The sequence below is a fragment of the Poecilia formosa genome, unplaced genomic scaffold (assembly GCF_000485575.1).
Source record: "Poecilia formosa unplaced genomic scaffold, Poecilia_formosa-5.1.2 Scaffold157, whole genome shotgun sequence".
Taxonomy (NCBI): Eukaryota; Metazoa; Chordata; class Actinopteri; order Cyprinodontiformes; family Poeciliidae; genus Poecilia; species Poecilia formosa.
This window is the reverse complement of record NW_006800096.1, coordinates 595,308-618,499: the sequence shown is the minus strand read 5'-3', so window position 1 is coordinate 618,499 and position 23,192 is coordinate 595,308. Positions and strand designations below refer to the sequence as shown.

The window sequence follows — 23,192 nt, the reverse complement described above, 5'->3', positions numbered from 1 at the left end:
ATAGAAGATTATACACTTTCTAAAAAAAAAAGAAAAGAAAAGAGATTGATAAAAAAAATATTAAGGCAGTCAGATGTATCACTATATGAAAAATCCGCCTACAAGCAAACAAGTTTTCACAGTGATGACAAGTTGTGTTTTTCCCTTACTGTCACACAAGCAACATGGCAGTTACTTCCCCAGTAATTAACAGCACATCCACAAAAAACGCTACATAATTCATCATTATGTCTTGCTTTGACAATTTTCTGCAACACTCCCTTATAGTGAAGATGATGTGAAAATGCTGACAGAATAAAATGTTAAAAAGGTATCTTAATAAGGAGCTTAAAAAGTCGATCCAGAGGCACACAAACCAGCTTATATTACTGCAACAAATTAAAAAGACAAAATAAATTAAAAGACCACTCTTTAGCGTCAAAAAGCAATTAAGTGTATGTTTGCATGAACGCTTAAAGACAAAATGTTCTTAAAAAGTTATCATTTTAAGTATGTGGTTGCTAAGTCTGACATTTTTTGTGTTGTACGGGTGTGGAAATGAAAGGTTCACAAAGTGAAAAGGCACAAAGACCACAACTAGAGTTGTCGTCTTCAAAGGGAAATGCAAATTCTTGAGTTGCCTGACAGGCCATGGTTTCTACACTATTCTTTCTTTACTGGGCTACATCATTATTAAATGCATTAGCATAAAACCTACCTGTCTGCTAGTTTATCACACTCTCAACAAAGAACAAATTGCTCCCTGCAATGGAGGACAGACGGGGATCTTTGAAAACGGGGACGGAGACAGAAATAATCGAGGCTGTCATTACAGAATGCCTAAGCTTTTAAAGTCACATTGAAACCGAAATGAGTACGTAAGTGTTTGTGGTAAGTCTCTATCCATTTTCTGCTTATCCAGCAGAAGGTGGGGAATCCTTTCCAAGGCTAGAAGTGGCGCGTCGTCCCCCAACAGGCTGTGGGTCTGACCCAGGGTCTCCTCCCATGTGAGGGACCTAGGAGGCGTCTTGATCGGATTCCCAAACCAGATCAATCGCTCTTTTTGATGTGCAGGAACAGTGGCTCTACTTCAAGCTCCTCCCAGATAGTTTAGCTCCTAATCTTTACCTCTGACGCTGAGCTCAGTGACCCAATAAAGGGTTTTCTATTCAGCATCACATCCTTTCAATCGTGATCCATATGCCATGACCACAGGTGAGTGCTTACATTAATGCAGCTGAGGGTCCAATCCATCCCAATCCATCTGTTCCCCTATTCTTCTATGACTCCTAAACACAACACCAAGACACCCGATTTTCTTTCTTGATGTAGAGAAGGAAGGATTTCATCCATTTTCCCTTTCAAATTAGCCAGGCCTTAGACTCTGAGTAGATGACACTCGCATTCAGTTACAAACTGCGCCACATACTCTGCAAATGGCAAAGATGAAACCCCCAGAAACTAATTACACTTCACTCTGGGACTAAAACACTGCACACAGCACACTAAAAGGTAAATGAGTTTAATTATTTGTACAATTAAATAAAAGCTCCTGTGATTGATGTTTACTGATTACTTAGGCAAAAATGTGTTTTAGTCCATAGTTTCCTTTTGTAAGTGGAAAAAATAAATAGACAAAATGTAGATTGAAGTTGTGAAAGAAGCTGATGAATAATCAAGATGAATATTTAAAAATCTGTATCCACAGACTGTTTAATATTGCTCTCTTTTCAGCTTATACATTATGTGCACTTTATCCAATCCAAATTCTTATGAGATATTTGTGTGTGTGTGTGTGTGTGTGTGTGTGTGTGTGTATGGAGTTTTGAGCAAAGATATTTATTTAATAGATTTTGGAATAAAGCTGTGTGGAAAAAAAACAAACCCTTGGAAATACTTTCCGGATGCACTGTTGTGGTAGTCGACTTCGAATCCGTCTGCATGACAGAATTCAATTTTATTTCATTTTTTAAGTGCCTTCAAACACCGTTGTTTGTAAATTGAGTTTGTTAAAATGAACTGAATCAGTCAAAACTGGACAGTTCATCTTTCATCTTGCTGCATGTGGCAAGTCTAGTTCAACATGACAATGTCAGGGACAGCTTCTGTGAAATGAAAGTGTCTCTCTTTGTGTACTTAAGGCACTAAAGAGTTTTCTCTTTCTGTCTAACCTTGTTACTCACATCATCACCCCAGTCTTGGTCTATCTCAGAGGCAACAGGCTGTGACAGCTTGACTTGCTGTGCCTTTCATTCTGAATATTTTTATTTTATTTTTCTCTCCCAGTGTGTGGCGAGGCTTGACAACTTGCAGTATATATTGTCAAGTCTTTAAAAAAAATAAATAAATAAACTGGAAATCTCAATTTATGTAGCTTTTTAGCTGCATACGGCAGAATATCTACTTGTGGTTTTTAAATGCAGAAGATACAGGAGTACACACAAAAAAACTGCTGTCCCAAAGGAAAAAAAAAGATTCATATTTGAATGTTATAAAGAAAAAAAAAAGTGTTTTATGAATGAGTATTTTAAAATAATTTAAGGCTAACCTCAAGCTTTTAAAAGTACAAACCACTAATGCCAAAATGAACAGTTTATAGTTATAGAATAAATGAAAACCCCTGGTGCTCACTATGAATATAGAAAAGAAAGGAGTTGCTGCTCATTTTTCTTTTTTTCTTTTTTTAAAGTGACAGCTTTCTCAGTTCGGAAGAGCTGAAACAAACTGAACCATCGACCAGCCCTTTTCTTGCCCTCACAAGAAAAACAAACAAAACAACAACAACAACAACAAAAAACAGTAGATATAACAAAATAACACTTGTATTAATCTTTCAAGGAATCATGGTTCAAAGTGGAGTTTTTGGTTTGATTTGGATTTTAGATTCTGAATAAATGCAGTCTATCTCCCACTTACCATTGGGCTTACATGTCAGTTGATGATGAGATGAGAAGGAAATAGAAAACATTTGGCCACAATGTGCAGCACAATTTTTTTTTTTTTTCTGTAAGAAAAAAAAAAATTCTAACTTTTCAGTTTGGTGGAGGATGTGGTGATGTCATTAATTTGATCTCCTAAACCTTCATGTAATGACAACGGCTCAGGAGGTGTGAGTTTGTCTTGTTAACCAGTGCATTGCCACTCCAAAGCCCTGTTCTGTGAATAATACACATGCGGGCCTTTTATCTCTTGCCTCCATATCCTTCAAATGTAAAAGGCCATCTGTAGGAGGGCCATCTGTCGAATTGTCCTGGGTCATAAACAGGACATTTATTCACAGCAGAAAGCAAAAAAGAAGGAAAGACATTACATCAATCAACCTGGTGGTAATGGTGTTATGGAAGCTGAACACACATGTGCACAAAAAATGCCTGCAAACCTCAGAGATCTGATTCAAGTTTGTACAGAACAGTCAATCAAAACCCTCAAGACCTGCCTTCGTTTCATATCTGTTCTTGAATTCCTTTAGATTGGATCGTAATCTTTTGCTTTTTTTTTTTTTGAGATCTTCTAGTCAACGTCATGTTGTCAGTGTACTGATAAGGATGTTCTTGAATTCTACAGTGCTGGAAGTAATCAAGAAAGAGAGTAACTAATGAAACTCAATAAAAAATTTGGTCAATCACTGTATATTCATAATTTAGCAACAGCAGCCATTATGTTCTCAAACAGCGCCCGACAGGTTTGGATAGCTTCTTTCCCATGACAAATTAAATCATAATTTGAAAACTGCTTTCTTTTTATTTACTTGAGCTATCTTTGATGTCAAAATTTGCTTCATCATCTGGAAACAAATAAGTCACAAAGAAAGAAGAAAGAAATCCGCAGGAGAGGCAGGCAAATACTTTTCGCTGCTACTTTGCGGGAAATGGAAGAGAGACTCTTTCACTTATTCAGTAAAAGCAGAAATTAGTCATAAGTAGCTCATCCTGTAGTCATGTACGAGATGTACTGTGTGCAAATACAATATTAAACAGCATAAGACTCACAAGCTTTCATATCCAAGTCAACAAAAGGGGATATTTCTTTCTAAACAAGACTAATATTTACCTTTAGAGAAAGAGACCCAGTTAAAAAGATGTTTCATGAAATCATTCAACATTTTTTCAAGAATACATAGCCTCACCTCGCCTGCCGTGACTCGCCGTGCCTTCGAAATGTCTGGACTACGCTCGCTATAAGGAAACCAAGAGAGCCTGACATGGTGTGGAATATTAGCTTTGAAGTCCTAATGTCAGCTCTTGGATGTACCGAGGTCAGATATTGCAGAGTCATGGGTCGGTTAATAGCTCTCATAGCTCTTTCAAGTGAAGCGGATGGTAATGTTACAAAGACGTGAAATGAAGATGGTGGCAATAAATTGTCAGTAATGACCCCCTATGCCAGATTAGCAATCAGCAACCTGTAGAAAAGCCTGGCACAGCTGCCAACTCTTATAGAATCAACACAAGTCCAATCACATTTCCTCACACTGCAACTCTTGACTGTAATATAGTTGTCAAGCTAGAACATACATGAACTAATAATGCATGTTTGTTGTTAAGTTTACTCTAACTCTTTTGTGCTAACAGATTTGACTGTCATCTTGCACCCTTGCCTTTTAATTTGGGAAGCAAATTTAGGAACACCCGTTATTAAACTTGAATTTAGTGTTTTCAAAGAAACTGCGTTTTTGTTGCTGAGAGGGGACAAAAGAAAGGAAAAATCCAGAACTAAAAAACAAAAACAACAACAAAAAAAAAAAAAACACCAAATGCTGAATTTGCATGGTACTTGCTGAAGACAAACGGTTTTACATTCTTATTTCAGCTGATTCGTAATGTTTGCCTGAGAAATTATAGGGTGGATAAGAGAGAAGTAAAAAAAAAAGAAAAAAAAAGATAGATCATGAAAGGAATTGGTCAGTATTGGCTCTCTAATAGTAGCTTGTGGACTTGGCCCTGGTTTATCTGGAGAGTTTTTTTTTATTTTTATTACTTCTTTTCAGTGGAGTTTTAATAGACTCCACTGAAGTTCCCACTGGAATGCCCGAAATACACATCATGTCTAACATTAGGTCTTTCTGATGCACAATTTATGAAGTCATATTGCCTTTTCACGTTTGGAGGTTATAGCTTTAGCTATATGCACAATGTATTAAATTAATGGATAAAACTTCTATGGAAGTTGTCTGACCTATTGCGAAACATTGTCAAATTGACTATGTTTTTATTGGGATACTCTAATATGTGATTATGCCATTTATTTGTCACTGCTTGTATGTTTAGGACTGATTTCCTACTGGAAGGTAAACCTCTGCCCCAGTTTCAAGTTTTCTGCACCTTCCAGCAGCCTCATTAATTGTTCTCCATTTGCTTCACATATCATCCCATCAACTAATTCCCTTCTCCTGCTGGAGAATAAAAAATAGAATAAATTCAGGTGTAACACCAGCATTGAGCCATGTTGGTCCACACAGATAAAAAAAGATATTAAAAATATACAAGAACAAAATTAGGAATAATATACTGTGCATGAACAAGCTTGTAATATAAAAATACTGTGCAGTTACCAGAAACTCTGACCCAAGGAATGTCCAAATGAGCAGGATAATTTAAAAAAAAATCTGCATGTGTACTTCTGCATTAAAAACAGACTTTTTAACAATATGTGAATAATAAAACTGTGCTGAAATTTCTAAATAATTCTTGGAAATTTCAGTTGTTACCTTTTGAAAGGATAATAAAAGATAACCACAAAGACAGATAGGGAAAAAAAAGTCCATAATACAGCTACATTTTTCATGTTGGAATTCCCAATTGTTAAATATTTTAACCAGACTTCTTGTTAAAGGCATGAGTAAGTGGGTTAACTTTTAAACTACAGCAAACAGTTGAAGTGGTCAGATCGTATCTATGAAAGATATTTACAAATCTATAGTCAAGTATTTAATTTGATAAATAATTAAACATATAAATAATAAAATTACAAAATATTACAGAAATAAAGTAATTTATACGTTTCAATTTTTTTTAAACTAATTAGTTAGAGCTTTGGACGGAGCAGAATTCATATTTCTATCTCTCGGAAAGTATTTTCCATGTGCTCATATTTAAGAATCTACCTGGTCTACATCAGTATAAAAACAAAAAAATCAGCTATTTTCCAGAGCGTAACCTTAAAAGTGAAGACTTGGGGCAAGATGGGATCTTAAATATTTTAAAAATGGACGGTATATATGTTTGTTATGTACATTACCTAAACCTTTTCGACATATGCTTACTTTATAACTTAGTCATAAACAAATTGTTGCATCAACAAATATGTAGTATCAGATTCGTGGTTGCTATTGCACCGGGAGCCAGGCCAGGTTGTTTGGCCCCCAATGGGTGTGAGGGCCGCCAGCAAGGGGCGCTTTTCAGCTCCGGCTGAACCGGTGGTGAAAATGTCCACAGAGAGGATCGAGTTACTCTACGCCCCATCTTTAAGCCCCGGTCAGTGCGCCGTTAGCCGCAGGACAACAGAGGAAACTATACGGGGAGGAAGACTGGCTGTCTGCGAGAGAAACAGCTCCACACTCATGTAAGTGACTCGTTGAGGACATTTTTTCGCTTCAGAAAGCGTCCACAAATGTTTGGAGAATGACATTTGTGGCTAAGTACACGTAACGTCTTTGTTCGTTGCAGTGTTAGCTAATTAGAAGAAAATAAGGAGACGCCTGTTGCTGCTGCTCACTGTCGGGAAAGGTGTGCTTCAACAAGTTAAAACCGGATTTATACTTTTTGTTTCAAACGTAAAGCGTGCTACTACGGCGTAAAAATAGTGACCGCAACCGCTGTTCTGCCTCCAAATCTCCTGTACTATCAAACTTCTGCTCGGAAGCCTGTTGCTTTTCCACTCCATGGAGAGATGGGGAGGAAGGAGCAGGAGGAGGAGGAGTTGAAGAAAAGCGGATTGACCCAGACGAGTCTGTATTCAAAATACTAGCAAACATCGACTGGATTTACAAGCACTACTAACCAAAATAACACACGACGTACTCATAACCGTTACCTTTCCGTCATGGCGCAGCACAGCTCCCACTAGACCATAGATGTTACATTTAGAGACATTTATCGCCTCCCCCCAAAACCCCTGACGTGTTTGTGGTTTAAGACTCAGGCGTTTTAAAGTTAAAAGCTTTGTCAGACATTGGGTGAATCATTACAAGCCACCTCAAGGGTAAAGCATTTCCAGCTTTATTGGAGAAACACGGCAGCTCTGCTTGCAGTAAATGTCAACGTTCTTTCACATGCTAGTGAAAATAATTGTTTTTGTTTCATTATTGCTGTAAACACATGGCTGGGAGGTCGGAGTGCACAACGATAGAAAAAAAAATGTAAAAGAAATATACTGTGGAGAACTTTTAACAACCTAAAGCAATATATGGTTCACATCACCTGCTTTTAGAGCTTGCAGTTATCTGGCCAATCGCCTTTAACTTGTGATGTGTCTCTGAGTCACGTCTTAACAAAGCCCTTTTGTTAAGTCTATTACAAGATACAGTGCAGGGGAGTGGATTATCATCATGTCTTATTATCCAAGGAATTTTTTTATTCCTTAAACTTTCTTGCAATTTGTCACTGTACAAGCACAAACATCAATGCACAGTTGAACTCCGGTATTGGTGGGAGTTGAGGAGCAACGCTGCTCACGAATAGCTAAAAATCAGCAAGTAGAAATTGGTTACAACTTCTTAATTTAATAGTTCAACACTAAATATACCTCAGATACGCATTCATATGCACAATGGACACTGTGTTAGAAGCTAAAATCTACAGTCTTTATTTCTGCTTTTGGGAGTTCAGCCAGTCAGTGCCAAGGAAAATAAATGACACTCCTGGATTGGCTGCTTTGCAAATGCCAACCTACAGTTTGTCAAATAGTATTGTGCCAAGGTATTTTAGTTTCCCAAGATGTATTTTATTCAGAATATTTTACTCTATTTTTTGCACACAAAATAATCTGAATCTGCATTAACTACACAGTGAATAATTAAGAGTCCATATTACATCATTGTGAAGTGTAAAGAAAGTACAAACTACATAATTTAATCATTTTTTCCAATGAAAAAATGATTAAATTTTTTTAAATACACGACAATCCTGAAAGAAAAACTACTCTGCACTAATCTGCCAACATACAACTCACACTGTAATTAAAATGTTTGGATCAAAGCTTACTAATGTGATAGAGTGGCCTAGTCAAAGTCCAGAAATGAGCCAAATTGATATTTGACAAGAATGGAAAATCTCTGTTCGTTATCGCTCTCTATTCTTGGTGAGCAAGAAAAAATTTGCAAAAAAATAAATTTGGTAGTTATTTTTCAAAACAGTTGCTGTGACGGGAGAAAAAAAACCACCTTGATTTTACAAAGTAGAGACTCCGTGGAGGTTATGTTTCATTTTTCTTCCAATTCAGAGGATTGGAGTACTAAGGGGTACTAAGGCATTTTATCTAAAGCCAGTTCACAAGACATAAGAAGACATCTCTTCTCTAATGCCGCAGTACGTCATTGGTCGATGCGGTTTGATACGCTATTTCATGATTCTGTGTATTCAGGAGAACTTTTTCCACCACCACCTGGCCGCTCATTGGGAAGGCGGTGCCATACTCGTGAGACGACAAAAGTGACACAGAGTACATCTCATGCTTGTTGTAAGCAGCGACCTTCATCTGTTCCCTTGTCAACTGACTGTATAGTAGCGCCACCCTAACTGTCAGGCGCCGGGAATGTTGTGGTACCGTGCGGTTGTATTGGCGTCTTAAAGGAAAACAGATAAAATAGCGTCCCGAACCAGATCGGTTAGGACGAGGCAAGCTATAATCTGGCTTTTAAGGTTGCTTTTCAAGCAATGCAACATCATGCTTAGACTTCATTTTTCTAGGTTTTTGAAAATTGTTAATTGTTTCACATTTACTCTGAAAGATTGTATTTATATTATAATTGGAACAATGGCTTAAAAAGAACACAGCACTCTTGAATTGTGAGATTAAAATTAGGAGCTCTGGTCAAACATAAACACCAATGTCCTTTTTGCTAAAGCAAAAAGTCCAAATAAATATTACCTCTCAGATTAATGATTATGATCATTAAGACACAGTAAAGCACCTAATTTGTTCACTTCAGCTTTTTATTATGTACTCTTGCTTTACTTTGTTTTCCTGACCTGATAAGAAATTGCTCGAGTTTGTGGGGATTTAAATATATTCCTGGTTTGCAAATCTTCTACGTTTAGTTTAGTCATGATAAGAATGAGTAATTTCAGTTCCTCATCTTCATTATGCGTCCTGTGAGATAAACTCGACAAACAGAACCATCTCTGAGCCTAAAGAAATGTCATGCCGAGGTTATATTTTCCCAAAAACTGTGGGAGTAAAGCTTGAGCAGGAGGCTGGATTCATCATATGAGACGGGTGTTACCTTGGTTTCAAAATAACTGATAAGACCATTAGCCTTCGTAGGACTCATGACGATGAGAATGTTCTGTTCAGCAAATGTGAACACGCAAACATCCGATAAGATCGAATGTGTTTATTCCACATTTTAAACCCTTGGACTGACTGAGGTGTAAGAAATGTGAATTGCCTGGCTTTAATTCATATATAGATTAGTCAAACAAAAACAACAGTAAGCTACAGCAGAAGTGCTCTCATTCAGACTAATCTTTATTGTGAAAGCTTTTTCTGTTTAACTACCTTTCTCAGAAAACATGACAGTGGAGGGGGAGGTTAAATCAATGCCCTATTTCATATGGGTATTTCTTCAATCAATAATGTTCGTGCATCTAATCCAAATTAGCATCCGCGCTCCTACAGTTAAAGTAAAAGAAATGTATGAACTTGTCCTCGGATGATCTGACCTTAGCATGTTGATCGTTTTCAGGCCTTGAAAAAGGGAGAAAACTTCATGATCACCTGACGGCTGAAAAATGATAGAAACAATTGGTAAGTTTCTCCTTTTTCTTAATTCTGACTTGAATTATGTCCACGAGATGTTACTTTACACACGCATGTTGTTTCTTTTTTTTAGTCTCAAGTTCATCTCTTATCAGTTAAATGTTTCAAGTGCTGCTAAAAAAAGCAGAATTCTGAGTCTACATGTGATTCTTCATTTTTCAAATGTGCAACTTTTGCTCAGTGAGTTACGTTTCATGGGTTTGATTCCTGCTGAGCTTCCTGAAGCCGTGTAAGATGCTCTGGCTGCAGTTCAAGACACGTGGCTGAAACCGACTGCGTTGCCGTCTCGTACACTGTTGTGGAAAATGTTATTTGTTTGTCCTTTGAAAGATTTATTTGTCACGCATGAAGGCAAATTCTTGCTGCCAACTTCTTTCGGTAAAAGCTGCCAACATTTATTGACAGCTTTGGAAACTCACACTTCACCTCATTTAAATGAACTAATATTCATAATGAAGCCAAACTTTGCCATTATTCATTTAGAGGGGTTTAATCATTGTTTTAGGTGTCTTAGCAGAATCAGATACCTTTTCTTTTAACTGGCTTGGCCAACAAATTCAACGCCAGAGCACTTACTGCTTTGGTTCCTCTGACCGAATCCAGGCAAAAACGCTCTCAAAACAAATTGTGTCTTTACTGTAATATTAACTATTGGAGTTAAAGCAAATAAATTATTTTCTTGTTCCTAGAATTTATCTTATTCACAGTTTTAAAAGTCTTAGATTTTTTTTTTTGCGAGGGTCCTGAAATTTACCACATTGGCAGGTCTTTATTACCACAAAGATTAAATGCGGAAGAGATAAACGCACCATAGTTTATTAGTTGATTTTGTTGAATACAAGCTCTGAAATTTTCACACGCTGAAGTAGAAATTTAGCTGTCTGTATTATTTGTAAAGTTTTTGAAAATTTGTTCAAAAGGTAGTACTCCATTAAGAGACTTAAGAAACCCGATTTTGTAACAAAGTGCTCGTTCTGCTGCTCGGCTACATAAGCTGAAAGTTTAGTTCTTTGTTGGTATATTTCACTCTAGATTCAAAGTTTGCCTGCAAAACAGCAATCTGTGCTTTCCCAGTATTTTTGACATGCCTCCGGACTTCTCCGTTTTATTGGTCAAAAGCAAATAAAACTAGAACGGCTACATGTCGTGGGCTGGTAGGACTCTTCATTATCCACGTTGAGGCAAAGATGATGCAAACGACACAGCTACACGCTTAGAACCAGAAAGCGAACAAGAACTAAATCTGTTCAAGCTCGAGTGTTATTGCCCTATTTGCAATCTTTGTTGCAACAACAAAGCTTCCCCAGTTCAAAAAGAGCTCCGGACCGTTGTGCGTGTCCTGCTCAGTGTTAGTCACAGTTGGTCAGCTACAGAAATTGCTTTATTTTTGCTCAGAAGACTCCCGGCCGGCTTTTTTCCCCGCTAACAAGCCGCTCTGGAGTCGCTTGATTTGTGAAGCTTATGTGGGGTCCGGCCTGCTTCTCTTATCTCGTCGTCCTGATAGCCATTCTCTGCTCCCGGCCATACCCACTATTGACCCTAACAGCAAGAAAAGGAAGCAGAGCTTTTCTGTCAACAAGCAGTGCGTTAAAAATGGAGTTTTTACTTTCGTGCCAAACCTATGGTGGCATGATTTTGATACAGTAAGGTCTGTTAAGCACCAATCAGCCTTAGCTAAGCCTCGTTTGTGGATGTACAGCTCTATCCATTCTTTCTTGTGGGTTTCATTGCATAAATGGATGTCAGAAAAGCACGAGTCAAAGTAAAAAAAAAAGAAACTCTTTAAAACATAATACCCTATATAATAATAATAATAATAATAATAAAAAAAAAACAATATACATGTCTTAACTTCCCTTCCAGCGTTCACAGTCTTCTCTAATAAAGAACTGTCTCTCCCACGCCTGCTTCTCTCTACCTCCACGCCTGCGCTTCGGCCGGCTCTGTCACTGAAATATGCGACGGCTTGCAGATACCCAGCGTGCCTTGCAGGCGGTGGAGCGTCTCCAGGCCAAACTGAAGGAGCGGGGGGAGGTGCCCACCGAGGAGAAGCTCAGCCTGCTCAGATCGGTGCTTCAAAGCCCACTCTTCCACCAGATCCTGGCCTTGCAAAAGTCTGTTCAGCATCTCAGAGATCAGGTTTGATATAACCCCTGCAATACCTCCTCTCTGACCTTACTTTTCTCTCTTTTTTTTTTTTTTTTTTTTTTTACCGCTTGAGTTGGTGCTGCAGCTTACTCGCCATTACTTCCCTGCAGCATAAGAGTAATTGTTACTTTCTCAGCTCCCACAGTTTTGAACCGTTTCCTTTTTCACAGTCAGAAACATATTTTGTAGTTATTTTAGAAATGTTTGCTTTGCTCCTTACTTGATTAGTGGAGAACTGCAAGCAGGACTTCTTATACATGTCTTTCAATGATGGCTTTTGTTCTGCAATAATTAATTCAATTAGAAATACACACAGGTGGATGATATTAACTTAAAATCTTTCAAAGCCTGAACATGTCCTGTCTTCAGGTTGTCCCACCGTAACTCTGTAGTTCCTCCAGAGTTACAATAAGCCTTTCCTATGTATTCATACGTTCACAGTGGTGCCATACTCTTTGCATTTAGGACAATTAGATTAAACAGTTCTCTACAAGCTTTTCAAAACTCCAGATATTGTTTTGTCATCTGGTGCTGGTTTAAACATCTTCACCGTATTTACCCTAACTTACCTGGGTTGGTGTTGATCAGATCTGATCCAGGTGATTCTGAAGCCCATTGGTTGCACATTATTTGATTTGAAGGCAGCAAAGGGGCCTGAAATGAACATAGCACATCGACAGTTGTGATTTAATATGGCAAAGCGTGAAAATGTTCAAGGGAGATTAATCCTTTGCTGTCATTTCCGCTCATTTTCTCAAAGTGGAGTATTAAAAATGTTATTTAACATTTAATTGCTTTTGCCAACACTGAATGTGGGCCTCTATGTTTAATTAACTAGCATAATTTATATAGCTTTATACAAATAATGCTCAGATTCCTCACATTTCTAACTTCTTCATATCAGTAAAATTGCTCATCACAGCAGAAACAAAGATCTGATGCTAAAAGAGGAACTGCCTGCAAAAACATGGAAATGGCTGCTGAACGTCTATCATATTTTTACAAGTGACCTCCGTTTGGTCCATGTTGTGAGGCGTGGACCCAGGACCTGACGGTCACTCTGGGGGAGTTTCAGAGATCTCAGAGACATTCCCAGAAGGACAGTCATCACTTCAACAAGCAGTCGCACCAAGATTTACGTCCCGGTTGCCAAATGGAAGCCGTTCTTTAGTGAAAGCCAGAAAGATGTCCAAAAAGGGAAAAAAAAGTCTCTCAGGACTTTCTAGAGTGTTGAAAAAGGATTTGAAATTAATATTACACTGGTTGGCTTCTTGTTTTTGTGTTGCGTCTCGCACACTCGACCAGTCTGATAACCCAGTTCACACTTTTCGTACTTTAGAGTACGGTGACAGCAGAATCGTGCTGATGATTGTCTTCTTTTGGATGGTAGGAGAGAAGTGTCATATCCAAAGATTGGGCTTTTTATTTATCCTCCTACAGGACAATGATACGCATTCTTGTGTCCTACTTGAAGTGTATCTTCTGTCTAAGAAGTTTATTTTTTTTTTTCGGGTGTAATCGTAACAAAAATTTTCTTTACGTTTAAAAAAAATAAAATAGACAAACTCAGTACGGAACATCAGGAAGATTTTATGTAGCCTATCAAATGCCTGATTTCCTCTTCCTGTGTCTCTGCTGTCTTCACAGCAACCTCTCTTATTTAGTTTCTGCCTCCACATCAGGACGCTGTGTTCCCCCCTCTGCTTCCAGTCCTTATTTATCCACCAGTTGTGTTTTCTGTGGCCAAATTGCTATCGGGGCTCACACAAACCACATCGCACATGAGCAGAGATAGTTGGTACAAGTGGGAAAGTCGTTTTTGTTCCTTTTGAGATGATTTTCCCCGCTGAGAGTGGATTTCTGTGAAAGTAAAGAGCTCTCAAGTCAAAGCGGAAAGGAACAGGGTAAGTATTTGAGAAGCAGGAGAAAATATGCGAACTATGCAGTGGGAGGCACTGGGATGAGAGAGTTACCCCCCTCCTGCAGAATTTTGATCATAAAGTGCCTTGTAGCAGTCCTTTTAAAAAAAAAAAAAACAAGAAAAAAAGAATGAAAAAATTGCTTTTGCGATTGAAGTTTCGCTCTTCATCATAGATTCCTTCCAGATCTAAAGCTGGACCGCTTTTTCTTTCTTTTTTTTTTTTTTCGAGCTATACCAAGGCTAAAGGGACATATTTTAATAAAAGACTCAAATCTGTGAGTGTGTCTTACATCTTTATATTAGATTCAAACCCAACTGCGCTTGTTTGGCTCCCTAAAGCAGAAACAATTTAGAGAGGCATGTTGTGTTTTGTTCAGAGAAGAGAGCCAGACACAAAGGCATTCAGTTTGTCTTCTGGCTTCTGTTAGTTAGGCCTTGCTCGATCCATGTTGCCACGGTAACAGAGCCCCAGCTCCTCGATGAGAAAGAGGCCTGCACTGCCACCGCCGCCGCTGCTGCTATGTGAAGTGGGGCAGAAACAATTTCTTAAATGTGCAAGAACCAAACTGGAACTTTAATCCTCTTAGCCAGGGCCCGGCTAACAAAGCTCGCACATGAGGACAGCAACTTAGCCGCGTGCTACACTAACTTATACCGGCCCGCAGGGTTTGGTTTGCAGCACTGATGCGTCCTGTTAAGTGGATTTTTGTTGCTTAGGACTAATCTGGGACTTTATTTATCCGAGACATTATAAACAAGTTCCAGATGCAAATTTGGGAACTCAAAAGGGACAGCTTTAGTTTACGTCCGTCCTCTTGAAGCCAATTTAAATCCTTTCGACTAATAAAATCAGGAAAGCATTGTTTTGTACAGTTGTCCCGTTTGTGCTATTCATCTGCCGCTCAGCTAAAAGTCGGCTCGCTAATTAAAACTCGAGCATGTTACGGGATCCAGATGGCCTCCCTCCCCTCCCTGTCACGATAGAAATATTGTATTTGGAGCAGAGTCATTGTTGGAACGTCGGCTAAGAGCCATTATCTCCTCAGGGATTAGATGGCCACAGATCCAGCTAATCGTGGTGGGATAACAAGCTATCCACTGTCCCAGTGGTTTTAGGCTGCCCACATTCAGAGGCTTATTCTCTAAAATTAAACTCTTTAAATGTTTACGTTCACGGCGGGACTCAGCAAAGAGGTTTTTCTGTAAAATTTACACTTTTATTGCATTCATTTTGTACAGTTAACATTTGACTTGGTTTTAGGAATTTAAAAGAGAGAATAAAACATTGCAGCATTTATAAATTTGTTTTTTTTCCCCCACTTTGTGGCATGTCTCTACCAGCTTTGCAAATATAAAGACTGATGCTAAATAGCTCAAAATGTCAGATTGGACTCTCTGTACCCACATTCCCATCCCTAACTTGCCTGCTGTGCCCCTTGGTCTTCATGATGTGGTTTCTTCTTTAAAGGCATCTAGCAAACCACAGAGGCCTTCACAGAACAACTGGATAAAATTACAAAGATTGACTCAGTTTACCAATTAGACTGGCTTTATAGGCAATTGTTTGCTCTGGATTTTCTCTTTGGGTGTCACATTAAAGGGCGTGTTTGTGCCATTTTTATCCCATTTTACCAGTTTGCATTGTTTTTCATTGAAGTAAGTGGCTATAACAGGGCAAAATGTGACAGGGAACCTATATATTCTTCTTTATTCTTGCAGGGTAGCATCACATCACCCAGAGGAAGTGACCTCAATGACCACAGCATCAAAGCCAATGGCAGCCATGCTTCCTACTCGGACGACTCAGCAACTTCACACATCAACGGGAAAACGTCTTTGGAAGAATTGGAGGGCATTATCCACTCTATGGCCCAGGTAAAAATCACATGTAATTTTGCGCAAGAAGAGAATCAACTCCGAAATATCTTTCAGGGTTTTAATTTTAAATGAATATATTTGTGTTTGGATGACAAAGGGTCGCTACGTGACACACGTGGAGCTGCAGAAACCAGCGTCAGGGGGTCTCGGCTTCAGCGTGGTGGGGCTAAAGAGTGAGAACCGAGGAGAGCTGGGAATCTTTATTCAAGAAATTCAACCAGGAAGTGTTGCCCACTGGTATGTAAGAAACTGTAAACATGGCTGTGTTGGAACACTTGCAGTTACATATTCAAAAATTATGGAAGTTTAGTCAAATTTTGCCAGAGTTACACAGTTACAATGATACCTTTGGATTAGACATTATTGATCCCATTTAATTTACCAGGATTAGTGTAATCCATCCAGTTTTGAAAACTGGAAATTTGTGTCTAGAAAGTCTGCAATGACTCGAAACATATGTAGGGACCCAATTTTGTGGAAACCAGCAGGGGATGCAAGTTATCCCTTTATATCCTTTATGTCTCTGAAAGTGACGGGAAGCTAAAGGAAGCGGACCAGATTCTGGCCATAAACGGTCAACCTCTGGACCACACGGTCACCCACCAACAAGCCATCAGCATCCTGCAGAGCGCTTCAGAGAAGGTGCAGCTCTCCGTGGCCAGAGGGCCGATACCTCAGCTGACCAGTCCGGTTGTGTCACGCACACCCTCTGCTGCTAGCACGTTATCAGCCCACTCCAGCAAGGTGCAAAACGAAAATATACTGGATTTCACTGAATTTTTTACGAATTTCGCCAACGCCTTTGAAATGTTCCCGTTTTATGGATGGACAAATCCAAGTCAGTGTTTTTATTTTATTTTATTTTTTTTTCCCCCAGTGGCAGCACGTGGAGGCGATCGAGTTAGTAAATGACGGCACTGGCCTCGGCTTTGGGATTGTTGGAGGAAAAACTATGGGGGTTATTGTCAAAACCATACTTCCTGGAGGCGTCGCAGATCAGGTGATTGCGCCGGTGTATTTCAGTTGGGTTTAGGATCGCCGAAGTTCCGAACTTTTAAAATCATGAAAACACTTTATTTATTTATTTTTTTAATAACAGGATGGACGCTTACGAAGCGGGGATCACATCCTGCGAATCGCAGACACCGACCTGTTTGGCATGGGCAGCGATCAGGTGGCCCAGGTCCTCAGGCAGTGCGGCAACAGGGTGAAGCTGGTCGTTACCAGGGGGCCTGTGGAGGAGACGCCGTCTGCTGTCATGTCTGTGGTGCTCCCCACTGTCGCTGAGCAGCAGGTAAATGAGGCCTTCACTGAAATGTTGAAATGACAGTACAAAGCGTCATAGAACAGTTTCTCATTTTTAGCTACAACACCGGTTCTCTGTGCTGCATCCTCAAATTAGTGCTGTAAAATGTCAGTTATGCATTACATTTTCAGTGCTGCATATGTTTTATTACTCTAATACATTAATTTTCGGAGAATATTTATATTTAAACTATTTTTTTTTTTTTATGAAATAATGTGCATACAATGATTGTCCTCCCCAGTGTCTATGTGAATACAGCCATCAGTGCCCATCTACAGAATGCACATAACAGCTCCTCCATAACAAGTTGTTTACTGCAGCGTACACACAGATTATACTCATTATTTTTTCAGTAATTATACAGTGTAAGTCCTTGTAATTCCACTGGCTGACGTGCGTCACAGACAGCCGTGAGCTTCAGGTGAGCTGCTTCTCCCTAATATGCAGTTCTCTCTTCCAAATCTGTGGTTTGTTTGTTTAAGGCGTTAATTTAGACAGATCCTCACTGGCAGACTGTGTAAAAATACTGCTGAGCATCTTTCACTTCAAATTTAGTTGTCCAATATGTTGAAATGATCCGACTAGTTTTTTATTTGTGCTATTCGTTGAAGTTTCATGTGTTGGGGTTGAGGTGAAAATACATAAATAAATACAAAGCTAAACCGGTTCCCTGTATCAATACTTGTACATATTTTTTATTTTTACAAACTCAATACATTTATTTATTAAGTTGGTGGTTTCTGGTAACGCTCAAACATAGCTAATTTGTCAAAATTTCTGCATTTAAAATGCTTGGTCTGTTATCTTCACCTCCTGCTGTCTTCTGTTGCATCACTCACTAGCTTTTAGAGTTAGTCTAACAGTTGTAATGGACCGGTGAGAATTTTGTGGCCAATTTCCAGTTTTTATAAATAATAAAGCAACAATACAAACAGAGAGTGTGAAAGAGAGAGCAGTTCCTGAATTTTTAATTTTTTTATTTTAAAACAAAAACAATTAAAATCCACAAATAAGCACATTTTTGGCAAATAGATTAGAGATACAGTCCAAAGAAAAATTCAAATAGGTGAATCTGCTGATTGGAAAAAGATTTTTTTTTTTTCAGATTCCCTCCTGGTGTTCACTAGTCAGGGTCAATCCAGCAACAAACCATTTATGGTCACCAGCCTGTTTCTCAGAACATCTCCGATTCTCTTAGCCATACACTTTAAACATAAAAGTTTGGGCTGATATGAACAGTTTTAAACCTTCGTACATTTTAGTATTAAAGGTTGAAAATAATTAAATACACCAGGAAGATGCATAAAGCTGTGAAGAAGCACGGGGGTGTCAAATTATTTTTGTTTCGAGCTGCACTCTATATCCATTCTGTGCCATAATCATGATGAGTACTTCTCATTTACCCACAATAATAGGACTGTTTTAGTTTCTGTCCATTCAAAGCAAGGTTAAAAAGAGAAGGTTTTTGCCAACGTTAACTTTTGGTGACATTTATTTTAACAGGGAAGCGAAGAAGAGGAGATTGAAGCATTTGACGTGAGCCTAAGCAAGAACACACAGGGACTGGGCATCACTATTGCTGGCTATGTTGCAGATAAGAATTCAGGTGAGAATAAAGTGGAGGTTGAGTTCAGTCGTTATCATTCCACATGTGACGGGATATGAAATTATATGCATGTATTTGTGTAAACACGGGTATTTGTGGAAGTCACAAACAAAAAGAAAAAAACTGCTGCATAAATGAATAATTAATGGAGTTATGTAATTTTATACGGGCATTTCTGTGCCAGATTCTGGACTCGCAACAGTCCCTCCGAGATGCCGATTCGTCCATGCACGCATTAAATGTTTTTAATATTGGCGTGATCATCGTTGTCAGCTGGAAGGGAGTTTGAAGAGCTCCATGGAAAATACGATCAGAAAGACTAAATGAGGAGCAGCTCTGTATGGTGCCAGACATATTCTAATAAACATCGTTATGAAGGATATATATTCATTTGGTGGAGATTTTTCCAGCCTAAAGGAACGTTGGTTAAAAAAAAAAAAGAAAAAAAGAAAAGTTTTTCTCGATAGAAGTTGCTCAACAATATGTTTATATTTGCTCGTTTATTGCGAGCTTATGCCACTCCCACATCTGAGCTCATTTCAACTCAGAGAAAAATAACTATAGTTTTAATTTCCAAGGAGTTTAGTCTCACTCTTGCCTTGGCTTATGCACGCCAGTATGTACGTTGACAATAACAGCGTGTTTAATAATAAACTTAATGGAATAAATGCAAGGGAAAACAGGTCAGGGAATGCAGCACAAAGGCAGGCAGCCTAACAGAAGTGAGTAGTAGAAACAGAGAGGCTTATATAATACAAGGGAGTGTGATTGCTGACAAGATGCAGGTGGTTGATTACAAACAGGGTGCAGCTGTGAGAGAAGACAAAAGGTAAAATGAGGGAAATAAAAGTAATGAATCCAGAACCTGAACAGGGACTAAAAAGGATCTAGAACCAAAGGGAAAACACTAACAAATAATATAAGATAATTAAATACAAAAATACAAGAAACAGAACAGAGGAATAAACTAGAAAACTCAATTGAAAGGAGTCAATATATGGAAAGACCTTTAACGCAATACTTATGAAACCGTGTATGGCAAGACCTGTTAAGCAATAATAAGAAACAAATATTAAAAAAAAACAAGGAAATAGTCTGACAACCACTGAGAGAAACACGAGGGGATAAAAGCACATCAGAACAGAGTTTGAACCACACTCTGTTCCAGTAGGTGGCGGTAGTGATTATATGATTTTTTTATTTTTTTCAACTGGCAATAAAAATCAAAAAGAAGAAGATAACAGTAGAGATGGAGAAATTTGTTGACACAAGTGAGGGAACTAGCAAAAGGGCACGACTAAATAAAACAAACACGAGCTAAAAGGTGTGGAAAAACAAATTATTCTAACCCCTTTTGAACACTAAAGCAAAACTCCTTTGGGACATGACGTTAATGTGGAAAACCAAAAAGTGAAATTATGTACAACCAATTTCTCTTCATGTTTTTCGAAAGTGTAAAAGTAATTAAGATACAGTTTCTGCTGAAGAATACCAGAAATCATTTACATGACAAAAAAAAGTATAAAGATGTGTAAATATTAGATATAATTTTTAAAAAGTGCTAGATCTTTTGCTACTGTACACCTGTTCTTCCCTAAATATCCTTTTTGGCCTACTCACATGATTTGTGTGAGTGTTTTCTAGTCTTCAAAAAGCACATGAATCACCGTGTAAAGTGTAAATTGCAAGTTGCTTAAGCTTAACTCTTAACTTTACAACTTTTCTGACTTCCCAGAGCCCTCCGGCATCTTTGTAAAGAGCATAACAAAAGACAGCGCGGTGGATCAGGATGGCCGGATTCATGTTGGAGACCAGATAATTGCCGTGAGTACCTTGATTCTTCCCCTCGGAGGAAAGGCCGGTTTTTTACTGTTTTCATTTGGTCTGGACTAAAATATGCAGCGAAAGGTTCAGGTTGCGTTTTGTTTTACAGTTATCGCATTCACGCACTCGGCAGAGGGACGTTATGAGATGCATAATTTTGAATAATTCACAGTTTACAGATAGCAGCAGCTCATTTTTTGCAACCATGAATATAATGGAGTGTTTAATTAGCATACTGAGAAAATATGTTTTTAATATTCTTGCTGAGGATTTTTATGGTGCATTGTTTTCATAATGTTCAGACCGATTCCTCTAGTTTTATTCCGCTCTATGAGAATCTTATAATTACTTAAATTACTTTAACTTATTACCCATCTGAGAAGGGATATAATTAAATAGGAGAGCTGGGAATACTCCCAGCTCTCTCAGTGTTTTCTATATAGCCTCTGGTGTTTACAAACTCTTAAATTACTTTAATTTCATTTTCTTGGAGCTGGAGTGCATTTGACAGCATTCCTTCCCAAGGAATTTTTCTGACACTTTTCATAACGAGCTTGACCCCGATGGTCGCCCCCTGTAGGTGGATGGCGTAAACATCCAGGGGTACACCAATCAACAGGCAGTGGAAGTTCTCAGACACACCGGCCAGACGGTCCACCTTAAGCTGATCCGGCGAGGCTTCAGGCCCGACGACGAGGAGGAACCCCCCGCCGTGACCCCTATCGTCTCCGTCTTGTCCCCTTCTGCCACCATCCCGACCACAGCCACCGTCATGAAGGAGCTGGAGTTGGAGAGGAGCACGGCTCAGCAGCCCACTCAAGGTAGGAAAAAAATAGATTTTCTACAAAATACATAGAAAAGAATTATCTATTACTCCGCTTATGTCAGTATGTCTAGAGAGGTTTTATTTTATGTGTAAATAGGGCTCCGAAAACATTTTCTTTTTTTTTTCTTTTTTTTATGGGATATCAGAATAAACATGCTATCTTGTGAAAACATATATTTCTTTGTGTAATAAACTGACCTTAATTTAATGTAAAATTTATGACATAAATATTGAATTAAACAACCTGCCCTCCTGCAATGTGCATAGCACCTCGTCTCAGTTCAGTCAGTAAGACAAAGCAAACGGTGAACGAGTAGTTAAAATTGTCCAGGAGTCCAATCTCTTTGAAAAGATAGAAATTTTGTGCACAGTTTATTTGTGGGAATGTGTAGAAATTCAACTTTAAGAAATGATATTGTTTTCCCACAGTATGATAGATCCTCTGCCATACTTAACAGGGCGCCACAAGGTGCTTTTGTTTCACCACGCACCCGTCTGGACTGTCCCAGTACAAATGCGTTCCAAATGTTTACAGTACAGGGTTGTTCTATGGTTTGGTTAAGCTAAGATAGCACCCCTTGTTGCAGCGCACAGTTAGTTTTTCTTCACTGCGTTGTCCTCCCTACTTTGCGTCATAATTCAGAGTTTTTATTCTGCGTTGCTTCGAGTTGACAGTTTTTCTAAACTTGTTATATTTTGCTCTGTCTGGAAATTAGGGCTAAGCTTATCCTACTCCCTAATTTTTTGTAGCCATTTCCCGACTTGTGAAGATGAACACACATCTGCCTTACTTGAATGGCTTGTCTCTTGTCTTTGGCATTTGGAAGAATTTCACATGGTTTTAGACAAGGGAAACAGGAAGTCATGGATTTCAATTAAGAAGCTTCTTAACACTCTAATCAACTTTAAAACTAGGTGATCCATTAAAAATGCTTGGTTTGTTTAACCCAGCTTTCTTGTCCTCCCTTAATGGGTCTAACAACTTTAATGAACGAAGATAAATCGCATTTCCAAAAGTGTTTAAATTATATTAGAAACTATCTAATAAATGGCTAGTTTTTTTTTTTTTGTTTTTTTTTTACCGTAGCCTCTAAAACCATTTCTTTCTAGTGTCACATTTGAAATGAGTTCTTATTTTTAGATTAAACCCCCTTAACTCAATTGTTTTACTTAACGACGTGTACAGGACAGTATTAATGTGCGCCACGTTTGTTTTAGACGTTTAACATTAATCAAGCCGGAGACAGGAAAGTGAAAGGTTTTTGTCTCCAGCTGCACTGACAGAGCCTCCAGGGTTTTACAGAATCAAGAAGCCAAGTTGCATAAGTGGCTTAGTGTCAACAAGGATTGATAGAAATAGGAAGTAATTAGATTTGGCGTGGAGAGATAGTAGCCCGAAAGCCCGGACACAGATTTGATGAAGACTTAGAATAAAACTTTTATTTTCATGAGTGCTACAATTCAGGTAAGAAATTGAGCAATACAAAAGAAATGCATAAAAATTAAATAAATAAGATTTATGCATATTATATTGCTGAAGAGGACGGTGGTGAAAACAGCTGGGCCCAGAATCTCCTCCTCCACAGCTTCGGTCGTCCAACAAAGGGAAAAATGCTGAGACCTTACCAACTCTCTGCTGGGTTTTCATAAGAAATCCTTCATTGCTGTTTTATGCTTTGTTTCCACTGAGCGGATTGATCCAGTCTGGGTTGCTATTTGTCTGTTT

At 38.6% G+C, this 23,192-nt stretch overlaps 1 protein-coding gene across 11 annotated transcripts in view; it reads left to right on the top strand.

The window, feature by feature from the left end:
- The first annotated feature begins 6,330 nt into the window (after positions 1-6,330).
- Positions 6,331-23,192, top strand: part of mpdz (multiple PDZ domain crumbs cell polarity complex component) — a 53,023-nt gene continuing 36,161 nt past the window's right edge. For all 11 annotated transcript variants that reach the window (XM_016677507.1, XM_016677503.1, XM_016677510.1 and 8 more), the window contains exons 1-11: positions 6,331-6,540; positions 9,884-9,945; positions 11,930-12,096; positions 15,746-15,901; positions 16,002-16,141; positions 16,435-16,648; positions 16,782-16,904; positions 17,004-17,198; positions 18,714-18,816; positions 20,552-20,640; positions 21,221-21,461. In XM_016677507.1, coding sequence (XP_016532993.1) covers positions 9,930-9,945; positions 11,930-12,096; positions 15,746-15,901; positions 16,002-16,141; positions 16,435-16,648; positions 16,782-16,904; positions 17,004-17,198; positions 18,714-18,816; positions 20,552-20,640; positions 21,221-21,461 — 1,444 coding nt within the window. In that variant the 5' untranslated portion in view covers positions 6,331-6,540; positions 9,884-9,929. The remainder of the gene's footprint in view (positions 6,541-9,883; positions 9,946-11,929; positions 12,097-15,745; positions 15,902-16,001; positions 16,142-16,434; positions 16,649-16,781; positions 16,905-17,003; positions 17,199-18,713; positions 18,817-20,551; positions 20,641-21,220; positions 21,462-23,192) is intronic.